Raw genomic sequence first — 15,935 nt, forward strand, 5'->3', positions numbered from 1 at the left:
TCTTTCATTCATTCTTTCTTTCTTTCTCTCTCTCTCTTTCTCTCTTTCTTTCTTTCTTTCTTTCTCTTTCTTTCTTTCTTTCTTTCTTTCTTTCTTTCTTTCTTTCTTTCTTTCTTTCTTTCTCTTTCCTTCCTTCCTTCCTTCTCTCCTCTCCTTCTCTCCTTCTTTCCCTTTCCCTTATAATTTCCTTCTCTCCCTCTTTCTTTCCCTCCTCCTCCTTCTTTCCTTCTTTTTTCCCTCCCTCCATCCTTCCTGCACAGATCTGCGTGTCCCCCGCCCCCAGCTAGCAACCCAAAACAGTCCAGTGGCACCTTTCAGGCCAAGGTTTATTCAGGTACAAGCTCTCCGTTCTCTGCTAGGGCAGAACTGCGCATTCCCCTCCCCCCAATAGCTAGCAATCCCCCTCAAATTCCAGTAACTATATTGCAATAGGTTATTTGAAAAGGGTTAGCACTACTGTGGGGTTTTTTTTTCTTATTGGGCTTTTAGAAGCTTCATAAGGACCTTTTAGAAGCTTCATAAGGACCTTTTAGCTACAGTTAACTTTTATTAACAGGGACATTCCTTCTGGTTTATCATCCACAGAGCTCAGGGCAGCAGCCTTGACTTCGCAGAGGGAACTGGGAGCCTCCGTGAAGCCCTGGATTCTCTGCTCTTTCTCTACATAAACTTGTTTTATGTTTTCTTTGCAGAACTGGATGGGAAAGGCAAAGTGCTGTGCGTGTCAAAAGGGATAGGGAAGTTGATTCTCCTGCTGGGGCTCCTCTACTTTTTTGTCTGCTCCTTGGATGTACTCAGCTCAGCCTTCCAGTTAGTAGGAGGTACGCAAACGACTACAAGAACAAAAGAGATTATTAGGTGGCGTTTCATGACTTTTGATTCCGTAAAATGGATCCTATTGAGTTAAACATCACACCTCAAAAGGACTCACTGAAGATAAATAACTTCCCCCCCACCTCCTTTATTTTTTTTGCCTAGAGGTTTTTGGTTCCCAGAATTTCAAAACGGTGTTGTCTTTAGAGATTAGCAGTCCCATTTGATTTTAGAAGCTTCCTTTTATTTTGGTTGCCAGTCGTGCATGGCAAACATGCCTCTGTTGGGCATTCCAGTGCATTACTCACTGGAAGCGAAGACAATAGAGTGTCCTATGGCCCCGTAAACATTTACCAAAGGTATTGTCACATGAGATTTTGTAGGTTAAAGCTTACCTCCCTTGATGTATTAAGTGGGAAGTGGTGATGACTGGGGTGTGTGTATGTTTCTTTTTATATGTGTACATGTGATAGGATGGTGGTCCGCAGATGTTCTAGCTTTTAATCTTTCTTGTAAAACAGTTTCCCACCCTACCAGCCTGATGTGTACTTCTGGTCAGGACCAGAAAATTGCTGAACATTTTATTTATTTATTTATTTATTTTATTTATTTTATTTTTATCCCGCCCTCCCCGCTGAAGCAGGCTCCGGGCGGCTTACATAATATTATAACAACATAAAACAGTTAAATTAATAACAATGGCAATAAAATAGATTTAAACCATACGTAGAGTGCTAGCACAATATAACGACGGCGGGTGTCCGACAGTCAGCTGGCACCATGGTCTGGGTCGTATCGGCGGAGCACAGGCTATTCAGTTGGTAAAATATTGATGTTAATGTTGAAGTAGGCTTCCCAAGTCCCCCTGGGGGGCGGGGAAACCCCCGCCCCAGAGGCCCGTTTCTTGCCCTCGCCGGATCGGGCCCCGGGGGGAACTCCACCCCAACGTGCATGTCACCAGGAAGTGAAATTCAATGTTTTCCCCTCGGATGGTCGTGGCCCCGCCCCCAGCGTGCCCGGTGTGGTCACGTCACTTCCTGGTTATGTGGATGCGGTGCGCGCGCACTCCAGGATCAACACGGGAGTCCCCCGCTTCAGGATAAGGTACGACTTGGCAACCCTACGTTGAAGTAATATTGTTAATATAGGGGCCAGGGCCACAGGTAGATGGGTGCGGCTCCCTAATCGAAGGCCTGGTGGAAGAGCTCGGTTTTACAGGCCCCGCGGAACTGCAAAAGGTCCCCCAGGGCCCTGATGTCTTCCAGGAGCTCGTTCCACCAGTATGGAGCCGCCACTGAGAAGGCCCTGGCCCTTGTCACCACTAGCCTGGCTTCTCTGGGGCCTGGAAGAGCGAAGCGATTTTGGGACCCCAATCATAGTGCTTTCTGGGTAACATGTGGGGAAAGGTGGTCCCTTAGGTAGGTAGGCCCCTATTGGCATTTAGGGTAGTTCTTACTATTTTGCAAGTAGATAAATAGGTACCACTTCGGTGGGGAGGTAACAGCGTTCTGTGCACCTTGGTGTTTAGTCATGCCGGCCACATGACCACGGAAACGTCTTCGGACAGCGCTGGCTCTTCGGCTTTGAAACGGAGATGAGCACCGCAACCCTAGAGTCGGATTCGACTGGCTTTCGAGCAAGGGAACCTTTACCTTTACCTTTACTATTTTCACAGGCCCGCAGGGGCACCGTCAGGGAATTGCAACATTTGCTAATACGTCTCAAAACGCAGTGAAAACTAGAAATACAGATGTGAAAGTGACCTCAAGGGTCATCTAGGCCAACATCTTGCACAATGCAGGGAATTCACAGCTAGCTGCCCCCCCCGACTCCCTCAGTGACCCCTCCTCTATGCCCAGAAAAAGGCCAAAACAACAACAACAACCCTTCAAGATCCCTGGACCAATCTGGCCTGGAGGAAAATTCCTTCCTGACCCTACAGTGGCAACCAGCATTACCCGGGGCATGTAAGAAAGGGCCACGAGAGCCGGCCACTAGCTCCTCCCTTCCTGCCCTCCCTCTCATGATCTGCCTCAGTTCACAGAATCAGCATTGCTGTCAGAGGACCACGGAGCCTCTGCTTGAAAACCTCCAAAACCTCCCAAGGAAGCCTGTTCCACTGAGGAACGGCTCTGTGGTGCCAGCAATAAATCTCGTAATGTCATCTGGTCTTTTCCTGGTTAATTTTTTTTTACAATGTCCTGACTATAAATGTCAAACACAAGCTTCATGAGACAAACGTCTCTGGCTTTTCCTGCTTGGCTTCCTAAATATTAGCCCATCTCAGTGTTCATCAAGTTCCCCTCCCCGCCTCTTGCATGGGTACAGCGATCAGCTGACAGAAGAGCAGGGTTACCTACATCCAGGTAGCTCCTGCTACTACAGTTGATCTCCAGCTGACCGAGATCAGCTCCCCTGGAGAAAATGGCTGATTTGGAGGGTGGGATCTATGGCACTGTAGCCTTCTGTGGTCCCTCCCCCTCCCTGAACCCCACCTTCCCCAGGTGTCCCCCCCCCCCAGTCTTCAGATATTTCCCACCCCAGAGCTGGCAATCCTAAAGAAGAAGAAAAGGAGGAGGAGGAGGAGATTGGTTACAGTACGATTGCCAACTCCAGGTTAGGAAATTCCTGGAGATTTGGGAGTGGAGCCTGCGGAGGGTGTGGTTCCAGGAGGGGAGGGACCTCCGCTGGCTCTAATGGCATCGAGTCCACCTGCCACAGAAGTCGTGTCCTTCAGGGGAGCTGATCTCTGCAGTCTGGAGAGAAGTTGTAATTCTGGGAGATCTCCAGGCCCCACCTGGAGGGTGGCAGCCCTTAGTTGCTCTATCGTCCCGATCCGCATTTAGCCTGCATTTCTTACAAACCGGGCTAGCTCACACGTTACAGTGGCCTGCCATGTGACCTGTAGTGTTGCATTAAGCAGGCCTGGTATTACATAGAACAGCATGGAAGAATGCCCACATTTTAGTGTTGATGCTGAAGATGCTTGTTCAGTCTACTCACTAATGGTGAATCAAGAAGAAGAAGAGACTGGATTTATACCCCGCCCTTTACTACCCGAAGGAGTCTCAGAGCAGTTTACAGTCTTCTTTCCCTTCGCCTCCACACAACAGACACCCAGGTAGGTGGGGCTGAAAGAGCTCTCTTGAGAACTGCCCTTGAGAGAACAGCTCTGAGAGTACTTGGGACTGACCGAAGGTCACACCAGCAGCTGCAAGTGGAGGAATGGGGAATCAAACCCGGTTCCCCCAGATTAGAGTCCACACCCTTAACCCAACTGGCAGATAGGAGTGATTTTGCTCCCTCCTCGCGGTGGCTTCCAAATCTGCATGGCTGCACATGGGTTCATGTGCAGCCATGCAGATCTCAGAAATAAATTTTCCCAGAGTCAGAAATGGCTGCCAGGGAGCAGGGAGAGACTGGAAGACTGGGGATCCCAGCGTGAACCTTGCAGTTTCCTTGTGCTGGACCTAACCTTTTAGAAAGGAATGCATTGCAATAAAGACACTTGATAGACAGACTGATCCACGGTCTCCACCAATTCCCATATAAACACTTGCCTTTGAAAACTGATTGTGTTAGTGCCAAGCAAGTCAAAAGGGTCAAGCTCCTGGTTTTCATTATGCAGGACAGATGCCACGGAAAGCCATTCGACTTGGCAGATCTGCCATTGTGATTGTCACCAGTATCCCTAGTTATTCATTGTCCCCGAACTATTATTTTTTAACCTTGCCACGAAGATTCATTAACAAGCAGTGAAAATTGGTTGACTTTGTTACCTCTTGACTAAGTCCTTTTGATGTCTGAAAAGTGTGGTTTGCAAGTAAAGGTGAAACCCCCCCCCACACACACACACTGACTATGAAACCATTTCTCCTGTGATCATTGAGCCCACGGCTGTTGTATTTTGGGTCCTGTTTTCCCAACACACATTTACGGTATGCAGGGGTCTTGTTGTAGAAAAAGAGCTGCCGGAGCTCATTAGCATAACTCATTAGCATAACTTATTTGCATATGCCACGCCCCCTGACATCACCGGAAGTGACAGAAGGCCACACCCCCTGACATCACCGGAAGTGTGTCAGAAGGCCCGGCTACTTACCCTCCTGCTTCATCCTCATTCCCAAACGGAATGAGGATCGAAGCAGAGGGCGGGGTAAAGAAGGGGGCGGGGCTTCACCACGTGACCGCCCCGCCCCCTAGAGGTTCTCTTCCGGAGCTCCGTACCTGAGAGCTCCCCCCCGACTAGAGCCCTGACGGTATGTATTTATCAGATGCAATACCTTGCCTTGCATCCAAGGTGCTCAGGGCAGCATGCAGGATATTACCCCCATTTTATCCTCACGACAGCCCTCTAAGGTGAAATTCAACAAATGCAATGCACCTATTGGTTGCAAGTTACTAGGGTTGCCAGGTCTGTGTTGGAAGATACCTGGAGACTTTGGGGGTGGATTTGGAAGAGGGCGGGGTTTGGGGAGGGGAGGGGCCTCAGCATGGTGCAATGCCATAGAGTCCACCCTTCAAAGCAGCCATTTCCTCCAGGGGAGCTGACCTCTGTCAGCTGGAGATCAGTTGTAAAAGTGGGAGATCTCCAGGCCCCACCTGGAGTCTGGCAAGCCTACCCAGTGGCTTTAATATTGATGGTTGATTAATCAGAAGTCTGATAACCCTCCATCTGCTGCCGTCGGCTCCCTGCCTTGCTTAACGCCATATGAATAGCCCCTGCCCCACACCAATCAAGCTTTTCATACATGCATAAACCTATTTCAGATATATGCCTGTGCACAGCGAAAGCTTGCTCTTGTCTGTTGTGGCTGTGCCAATCCTGCCGGCCTCCTCAGGGCTGGCATCAGCATACCCTGATGTGTGGTGGCAGCCAGGGCCCAGGAAGGATTTTAGGAAGGATGTTGACAAGCTCGAGCGTGTCCGGAAGAGGGCAACCAGGATGGCGAGAGGGCTGGAATCCAAGTCTTATGAGGAAAGGCTGAAAGAGTTGGGTATGTTTAGCCTGGGAAAGAGAAGGCTTAGAGGGGACATGATTGCAGTCTTCAAGTATTTGAAGGGCTGTCATGTAGAAGATGGAGCAGATCTATTTTCTCTTGCTCCGGATTGCAAGACTAGGTCTAATGGGTGGAAATTACAAGGGAGTCAATGCCGGCTAAATATCAGGAGAAACTTCCTGACCGTAAGAGTGGTTGAGCAATGGAACAGCCTGCCTCGGGAGGTGGTGGATGCTCCTTCGCTGGATGTTTTCAAGGGGAGGCTGGACGACCATCTTTCGGGTATGTTGTAGGGCTATCTTTCGGCTATGCTGCTGCAGAGTGCAGGGGGTTGGACTAGATGACCTGCAAGGTCCCTTCCAACTCTAACATTCTATGTTTCTATGACTACCAGCGGGGCCCATTGCTGCTGACTCCCACCCATGCACCTCCTTTCCCACCTGTTCGGACCTGCACTCCCAGTCATTGAGGAAGGGGGTGTGAGTGGCTCACCAGGACGGCACTCCTGGTGGCCATGGGAACAGCCCTTCCAGCAGCATCCACTGGCCCGTGGTGTTGGGGAAAGGGTGTGCAGGTGGCACAGGCTTGAAATCAGGAGAAAGGTGCACGGGGAGATGGGGGGGCATGCAGATGTGACGGTGGAAGGAGGGAACGAGGGAGGCCAGAGGTCCACGCAGACCGCTCCCCACCCCCCACCGAAACCTGGAACCAGCCCTGTGCCTGCTCATTGCAAGGGAGCCATCCCATTCAGGATTTTCAGACAGTTACCCTGCACTCAATGTGATATGAACAAGCTCTGGCTTCTTTTTCATCCACAGCTGCAGCTTATTACTCTGTTTACTGCCAGCCTTTCTTGAGGCTAGGTCCTTGAAGTTTTTACTTCCTAGAAAGTTTGAGTTTCTGCGTTACATTGGATTTCCAGGTGTGGTTTTTTTTTTAATGTCCCATATGTACAGCATATAACTTCTCTGTGGTCTCTGTGCATCACACTGATGGGTCAGGAATGCACCCCCCCCCCCACAGAGCCGCGTTGTGCCTTCCTTCCACTGACAAGTAGGCCTAGTGTTAGCCAAATTGCTCTATTTCTTAATAATAGATTGGGGAATTATGATGTTATTGAGCAATTGGCACGACTATAGGATCAGACCTGTGTATACCAGAGTTAGAATTCCCAAGAACCCAGGAGCAGGCACGGAGGCTGGGTGGCTACAATAAGGACTTCTTTACTAAATATTCTCAAGCATGCAAACAATAATCAAACATTCACACAGACAATACAGCACTAAGGAAGCAGAGGTGATACGATTGCTAAACATTTGAATGACTGATTGGTTTATCCCGGTATCCTGAGGGACAGAGCAGGAAAGACAAGTATTCAGACAAAGAATTACTGGAGACAGGGTTATTCGCCAGGTGGCCTCTGAATAGACTTTAAAGGTAAAGGTTCCCTTGCTCGAAAGCCAGTCAAATCCGACTCTAGGGTTGCGGTGCTCATCTCTGTTTCAAAGCCGAAGACGTTTCCGTGGTCATGTGGCCGGCATGACTAAACACCAAGGCGCTGTTTCCTTCCCACCGAAGTGGTACCTATTTATCTGCTTGCAATTTCTTGCTTTCGAACTACTAGGTTGGCAGGACTGGAACTAGAGACGGGAGCTCACTCCGTCATGCGGTACACTCGGGTCTCGAACTGCTGAACTACTGACCTTCCACAGCCTGCAGTTCAGCGTCTTAACCACTTGAGCCACCGCAGCTTTAGAAATGTAGATACTTCACCTGGTGGAACTCACTGTCATTCCATATGCATATCTTTGCTGGATGGAGGGGAAAGACTGGAAGTTTGCTCTGAGGTTGCCTTATTGTCACCTGAACATGAAATCCCTTTTTGCAGAGTACTTGCAGTCTGACTCAAGAAACAGGATCACGAAACCGCGGGGAAAATCGGGCGAAGCCGCGGGTCAAAATGCGGCCGCGTGGCTTCAAGTGGGAAATGGACCAATAGAAGCGGGGCAAAGGGAGGCGCAACTGCAACGCAGCTCTTGTGTGAAATCGGTCTGAGAGTGCTTGACTTTTGGGGGTTTTGGTTCAGGTTAGAAAGTGGGGCGCCCCTGCTTTGGGGCTACCCAAGAGTAAAGGCAGCGCCTCTGGCAACACTAGAGAAGCTAGAGTACCCATCAAGGTCAATGCATCGAAGACCACTCAGGTAACGGCAGTTACACAGGTGTACAGCCTGTTTTCCCACAAGTCATTGAGATCTACACGCTTGTCACCGTCTAGCAAAGTGGCATGAAGTCAGCAGCTTTAGTCCCTGGGTAACTGCAACAGCACCACTCAGTCAGTTCCTCGCCCTTGGAGGCCCCATAAGCATCAAGCCTGCTTCCGTCTGCACAGCCATATCCTGGGTTCTGCTTCCTCGCACTGTAGTCCCTTTTTCAGATGTTACAATTGCACATACCAGGAGCCTCTGCAAGAGCACACGCAACACACAATCCTCCTGATACACACTGGTCACCATGCTGTGTGATAAGAAAAGCCTTGCTGGATCAGACCAAGGGTCCATCTAGTGCAATGTCCTGTCTCACACAGTGGCCATCCAGTTCCTCTGGACAGCCAACAACAGAGCATAAACACCGAGGCCTTCCCCTGATGTTGCCTCCTGGCTCTGGGATTCAGACAATTAGTGCCTCTGAATGTGGAGGTTCCCCTCAGCCACCATGGCTAGTAGCCATTGATAGACTTATCCTCCATGAATCTATCTAATCCCCTTTTAAAACTGTCTGTTCTTGTGGCCATCACGACATCGTCTGGCAGCAAATTCCCCATTTTGATCACTCTCTGTGTAAAGTAGTATTTCCTTTTCTCCATCCTGAACCTACTGCCCATCAGCTTCATTGGATGTCCTTGAGTTCTAGTATTTTGGGAGAGGAGGAAAAATGTCTCTTTGTCAACTCTTTGTCAGCTCTCTCCACCCCAGGGGCCAATGTGATGAACAGGGGCAATGTGTGTATGTATGTACAATACATACTGTACATGTATGTACAATACATACTGGGTCAATGTGAACCCAAATCCTGCAAACCCAGTGGTCAGTTCAAGAATCATCAGAGCTATACATGGATGTTAAATAAGCACGTCGGTTCTGTCCACACAAATCGGGGACCATGTATAGGCTTCCAGTACACACAACTGTAACAACATGCTCTCTACATGGGGCTGTCCTTATCGCAAATTTGGAAGCTACAGCTGGTGCAAAATGCTGCAGCCAGGCTCTTAATGGGCCTCTCAATACAGGAGCCCATTCAGCCTGTGCTGAAGACATTGCACTGGCTACCGACAGCATACCGAATTCGCTTTAAGGTGCTGGCTCTTACCTTTAAAGCCCTTTATGGTCGGGGACCTACATAACTGAGGGACCGCCTTTCCCCACATGTTCCCCAGAGAGCACTACGATCAGGGTCTCAACACCGACTGACCCTTCCCTGACCAAAGGATGCCAGGCTAGCTACAACCAGGGCCAGGGCTTTCTCAGTGGCGGCCCCGCTCTGGTGGAAAGAGCTCCCGGAGGAGATCAAGGCCCTGCAGGACCTTATGCAGTTCCGCAGGGCCTGCAAGACGGAGCTCTTCCGCCAGGCGTTCAATTAGGAGCCGCCCCAGGGGTAAAAACCTGTCCCCTATAGTCTTCAAAGCAGCCAGAGCCAGCCACACAATATTAGATTGGGGTCGACCACTAGGATGGCACTGAAGTTTGAGCGTCTTCTCAAATGTAATGTTAAATTGTTACCTGGTTCATGGCATCTGGATGATCATCTGTTAGCACCTTTCAATGTTGACATTGTTTATATGGTATTATGACCATTGATATTGTTTATTGCTGTTTTTATTCGTATGTAAGCCGCCCTGAGCCAGCTGTGGATGGGAGGGCGGGGGATCAGTTTAATAAATAAATAAACATCTGAAAGGGGAAGACCGTAACAAGAGTGACGTGGGAAATTCGGAACTGGCTTTTACTGACATTATTGTCTTATACTTATAGAGGCATTCTCTTTTCATAGGTAAAGCCGCAGGAGACATTTTCAAAGATGGTTCCGTGTTGTCCAACCCTGTCGCAGGACTCGTGATTGGCGTTCTGGTGACCGTCATGGTCCAGAGCTCTAGCACCTCCTCCTCCATCATCGTCAGTATGGTGGCCTCTTCCCGTAAGTTAGTCCTACAAGGGGGGTCGTGAACTACGGCTGCCAACTCCTACCTGGCTGCCAGAGGGGGGATTCCCGATCCTTCCTGTAGTGCTTCTGGTGTGCGCGTGAAGTGCGCATGCCATATTGACATCACCTGGAAGTGACGTCATCGCATTTCCAACACTGGGGGCGACACTCTAGGTTTTGGGCAAAACTCTATGGTTTTGGAGGCCTCAAAACCATAGAGTTTTGCCCAAAACCTAGAGTGTCGCCCCCAGTGTTGGAAATGCAATGATGTCACTCCCGGGTGATGTCATTGTGCTGCCACCAGTGGCGCTGGCAGGGGGCTTCTCGGGGGTGGGGCTTCTGGTGTATGAGGAATCGTGCCCCAATCTGGCTTACTCCATTCCAGTGCCGGGACAAACAATACTTGGTGGAATTCTAAAACAATCTAGTTAGGCTGTGTCTTCCTTTAAAAAAAAAAAAAAAATTTATTTATGATTTTTACATTACAAAAGAGAAAAACAAAATTGCAGTATATAAATAAAACTTTGGAATTTAAATTAAACATTATTTCTAAACCATTTGTTAACTTTGTACCATCTTTTTTGGAAAGCTTTTTCATCTTTTCCTAAAAGTATCATATTCAATTTATCCATTTCGGCCACATCACAAGTTTTTATGATCAACGCTTCTCTAGTAGATAAGCTATCGGTTTCCCAACATTTAGCAACCAGTATTCTGGATGCAGTAAGGGTATATGATAAGATACATACATCATCACATCTAAACCCATCTGGTATTATATTAAGCAAGTAAATTTCTGGTAACAATTGTAGCTCTATGTCCATAATCTCTGTTATTAACGGTTTAACATTAGGCTGTGTCTTCCTGAAGGAAGTTACCTTGCATGCTAAACCCAGGAGTGGACAACAGCCCGTTTGACTTACAGGGAAAGTCCCTGGTGGGCCACTGCCCTGGCAGGTTGCCGGCAGGAAGGAGCACCCAGAGCCAAGCGCCCGTAATTTTGCTAATGCAGTAGCTCAGCTGATTGGTGGAGCTCAGGGTTGCCAGGTCCTCCCCCCCCCAGCCCCAGTGGTAGGGGTCATAGCGTTGCCAGCTCCAGGTTGCGAAAGTCCAGAAGATCTGGGAACAGAGCCTGGCTTGTTCTCGGTTCGTTTTTGCTTCCAAGTCCACCCAGGTCTACATCCCAATCCCAGGGAATAGCCTGAGGTTCGTAAAGCCATTCAGAGCATTTTGTTCCAGCATCCTCCACCTTTCTTACTCCTGTTGACGGTTTCTTCTTTTGCAGTACTGAGCGTTCCACTCGCAATTCCAATCATCATGGGAGCCAATATTGGAACCTCGGTCACCAACACTATTGTGGCGCTCATGCAAGCCGGAGATCGGAATGAATTTAGAAGGTACCATTGCTTTAATTGGAAACCGTGGAAAGAAAAAAGACTAGCAGGAATAATGGACCACTATAGAAATAAAAAGAGAACCGATATCCCAAAGAAGTCTGTATAGAGACTGTCCATGATAATACTTATGTAGAAGAGTGTGTTGCATCAATTCACAAAGGGCTAACAATCCATATAATCACAGATTTCTAAAAAAAATCCCAGGACTCGATGTAAACACAGAAATAAATAACATAGGTATAGTCAGGGGTCATTTCGTAGAAAAAGAGGTGCAGGAGCTCATTAGCATAACTTATTAGCGTAACTTATTTGCATATGCCACACCCCTGACATCACCGTGTGTCAGAAGGCCACACCCACCGCTCAGGCTCCACTGGACTGTTTTGGATTGCTAGCTATGGGGGGGGGAATGTGCAGAGGAGGGAGAGCTTGTACCTGAAGGTGGTCGGGGGGGGGCTCTGCAACTTACCTGGCTGCTTCTTGCTCCTCGTGGCCCAACTGTGGGCTGCTGGGAGCAGGGGGTGGGGCTTGTTGCATGTGCCCGCCCCCTGGGCTCCTTACTGCCGGAGCTCTGCTCCTGTGCGCTCCTGCAGGAAATGACCCCTGGGTATAGTAATAGAACAAAGTCTGAGTGGCACCTTTAAGACCAACTAAGTTTTATTCAAGGTATAAGCTTTCATGTGCAAGCACACTTCTTCAGATACAGCAAAACAGAATTTCTCAACTTGGGGGCGGGGGGGGTCAGTTGCCAGGAAGGACTAATTAGAGGCAAGTTGTATAAGTAACGTTGTATAAGTAACGGGGCCCTTATAGATGAGAATGGATAAAGGCAGCTGGTAAGATCTGTGAATGGCAGTAAATTAGCATACACATACAAGAGTTAACAAACAGACGTGAGAATGAAGTTTGAGTCCAGTGCTACCTCCAAAGTAACAAAGTTCAATTCTGGGTATAAGCAAGAGCTGAGACCTAGCACGCTCCTTCAGATACACTGAAACAGATTGCCTCAAGTATCGTATATGGGGGGGATGGGGGTTAGTTGCCAGGATGGGCTAATTCAAGATGCATAAGTAACTGAGCATTAGCAGTAAGTCATGTAAGCTTCCTTTAGGCAGATTCTGTCAGAAAAGGTAGCACAATGTTACAACACAGGGTGGAAGATTTGAGGGTGCTTTTACCTGTCAGATGAAACACTCTTCTCTTCCCAGGTTCATCAGGCACAATCTGTTGTACAATGGCTTCAGTGGAGGAGAAACGTTCCTCTAAGCCTCTTGAGGTGACTGAACTCTGGTTGACCTAGATTATTTGTGGGTCAGCATAATTGCGTTGTCCTCATTTGTGGAGCAACCTGTTCTTGACGTTCCCCGTTTCTATGCGACTTGTTGTGGTAGTGTGACCTGGGACTGGAAAACTTACGTCATAAAAGCATTCCCTGTCTTTGATAACACTTTGTACAGTTCTTATCATAAATAATCTTTGTAAAGTAGATCATTTCATTACAGAGGCCACTAGCTTGCATAATGGACCATCAAACTTGCACTCCCCAGGCTGAGGTCTACCCACAAACCACACTGGCTTTTGTTTATCTGATCTCCTTGCTGGAAAATATAATCTGGGCCCCGATCATACGTTAAATAAGAAGCGGCATACGTGCGATTCCCACGTGGATCAAAGGGGCACAATCAGATGGAAACATCTGCCCAGCGTCCTGGAGTCGTGGGGGGGGCGTCTCGTTGTACTGCAGGAGCGTGGAGAAAAGCCACTGGGGGAAAGGCTACCCATATCGGGAACGCCGGGGGGGGGGGACGGGCGGAAGTCTGATCGCGCAAACGTGCGTCGTTTCGGCCCGGGGCAAACAGCCTCGCTTCCCACCCACATTTTCTCGTGCATGTGACCACAGCCCTGGTGTTCTTCTTCGCGGATGAATAAAATTCAGGAAGGGAACACGTAAACTCTCATCAAAGTTCTAATGATTCCTGAGCTTGGGTCTGGTCATCAGGCTACATTAAGAAGAGAGAATATTTGTCTCCTTAATGCTCAGGTTTCTTTTACTTAGGTAGCCAGCTTGACTTTTTAAGAGTAATCGTTAACATCGTTCTGTAGTCACCAGTGGGGTTGCCCACAAATCTGACCTTAGAACTTGTCTTAACAGAACCATTAACTGTGTTTGGAAATAATGAGAGCAATTTGTTCATCCTCTGGATATTCTCTGCCTCTCTAGTGCTTTCTGCTTCCGTGCCATGAAGCATTAAGACAGGCGGCAGGCGGGGGAGAAGTCAGAGAGGAAGGAACAAGGCAACACAGCACGGATCTTACGACCTATGCCAGGCATAAAATGATGTAATATCAAATCGACCACTAAAGGAGGCAAAACAAGAGTGGAACAGAAGCCCCCCCCCCCCAAGTAACAGGAACATACAAGCGAGGCACATGAGAATGCGCAAAAGCGTCCTTTCTGTGCAGTGCTGTCTTCCACTAACCATTTAATCTGTCAGGTGTTGCTTTATTATTACTATTTTGCTTCTGCCCCACTTTCCAATGTTGAGCTCCTTTGTTACTGAGAGAATGCATGCATTAGCGGGTTCGCTAATGACACACGTTTTTGCATTGCTTGCTATTTTGCAACTGCTAATCCTGCCAACCTAGCAGTTCAAAAGCAAGAAATTGCAAGTAGATAAATAGGTACCACTTCAGTGGGAAGGTAACAGCATTCCGTGCGCCTCGGTGTTTAGTCATGCCGGCCATATGACCACGGAAACGTCTTTGGACAGCGCTGGCTCTTCGGCTTTGAAACGGAGATGAGCACCGCAACCCTAGAGTCGGATTCGACTGGCTTTTGAGCAAGGGAACCTTTACCTTTACCTTTAAGCTCAGAGAGAGGATCTGATTTGATTTTTTTTTGTAGTGTGTGTGTGGGGGACATGTGTTCACTTTCTGCTTCTTTTTTCTTTCAATTTTCACTTCAACTACGAAGCATTCTTCTAGTATGTTCTCTGTGTATGTACTCCGTTGTGTTGCCACCGTCCAGGCAGGGTCTGGAATTCTCCTATAATTACAACTGATCTCCAAACTACAAAGATCAGTTCCCCTGAAGAAAATGCAGCTTCAGATGACAGACTCTATGGTACACCATAGATCAGGGGTGTCGAACTCATTTGTCATAAGGGCCGGATCTGACATAAATGAGACCTTGTTGGGCCAGGCCATGTGTGTCATAAAATGTAATGCCAGGTAGTAGAGATATAAACTTTGTAAAGGACACACACACAGGGTGGTTTTTTTTACTTAAGATAAAAACATGCTTAAAACATTAGCACTCTTGCAATATTTTGTTTATTTAACAGTGTCTGATAACTGACACCTGTTGCTCTGAATTATTGCAGCTGTGTATCTGTAAGCTGCAAACCTACAATGATGGAGCAGCAGCAGAACTGGAAGTAGAAGCAGAAGACAGCCAGTTCCACTGCGGGCCTGATAGAAGCCCTCCAGGGGCCTGATCCGGCCCCCGGGCCGCATGTTTGACACCCCAGCCATAGATTCTAGGCGAACTATTTCCCCTGATTCCCCCCTCCACAGGCACCAGCCCCCAAATCTCCCAGACTTTCTCTGATTGGAGCTGGCAACCCTATTGGCTCAGGGCCTACCTATTTATCATAAAGTCCTTGTGGCATCCACATGTCCACCCCATTCTGTGGACCAGATATGTTCTGGGAGCTCAGTGCTCAGAACTTAATCCCCAGGCATGAAGGGGCCTAATTTAGATCAGGACAAATGGGCCTGGGAATTAAGTTTCAAGCATGGAATTCCCAGAGCACATCTGGCCAACAGGACTGGGGTAGATAACATGGGGCACACAAGGTCTTTGTAATGTATAGTTAGACTTTTTACAGTGGAGTTTTATACAGAGTTACTCCAGTTTATAATGGAGAGATGAAAGTGTGTCTCCTCCAGAAGAAGCCTGAAGGTTGCTTCTGTCTAAGTAACCCGAGGAAATATAATCAGTTTGGTGTGGTGGTTAAGTGTGTGGACTCTAATCTGGGAGAACCGGGTTTGATTCCCACTCCTCCACTTGCAGCTGCTGGATGACCTTGGGCAAGCCATAGTTCTGGCACAGCTGTTCTTGAATAAGGGCAGTTTCTCTCAGAGCTCTCTCAGCCCCACCTAACTCACAGGGTGTCTGTTGTGGGGAGGGGAAGGGAAAAGAGTTTGTAAACTGCTCTGAGACTCCAAGTGAAAGGCAGGGTATAAATCCAATCTCCTCCTCCTCCTCCTCCTCCTCCTCCTCCTCCTCCTCTTCTTCAACTGTAAAAAATGACTGTGATGCTAAAGCTGTGAAGACAGACTTCCTTCTGTACAGCTGTCTTTAATGGGACCTTGATGAAGCACAACATCATTATATCATTTCTGAAGGAAACCCAGAACTCACATCATGCTGCTGCGGGAATTTCTTGAAAGTTTTTTTTTAACCATTTATTTCCTGATGATTTCTAAAGAGACATGGTGTAACACCGTCATGCTGGTCTCTG

The 15,935-nt window shown here is 48.2% G+C and overlaps 1 protein-coding gene across 1 annotated transcript in view; it reads left to right on the forward strand.

The window, feature by feature from the left end:
• The window catches only part of SLC34A2 (solute carrier family 34 (type II sodium/phosphate cotransporter), member 2), a 51,113-nt gene that overhangs the window by 4,146 nt on the left and 31,032 nt on the right, over positions 1-15,935 (forward strand). Inside the window, exons 2-4 of the mRNA XM_015416758.1 lie at positions 693-821; positions 9,863-10,006; positions 11,298-11,409. Of these exons, the coding sequence (XP_015272244.1) occupies positions 693-821; positions 9,863-10,006; positions 11,298-11,409 (385 nt within the window). The remainder of the gene's footprint in view (positions 1-692; positions 822-9,862; positions 10,007-11,297; positions 11,410-15,935) is intronic.

Source organism: Gekko japonicus, unplaced genomic scaffold (genome assembly GCF_001447785.1).
Source record: "Gekko japonicus isolate JY-2015 unplaced genomic scaffold, Gekko_japonicus_V1.1 scaffold56, whole genome shotgun sequence".
Classification (NCBI taxonomy): Eukaryota; Metazoa; Chordata; class Lepidosauria; order Squamata; family Gekkonidae; genus Gekko; species Gekko japonicus.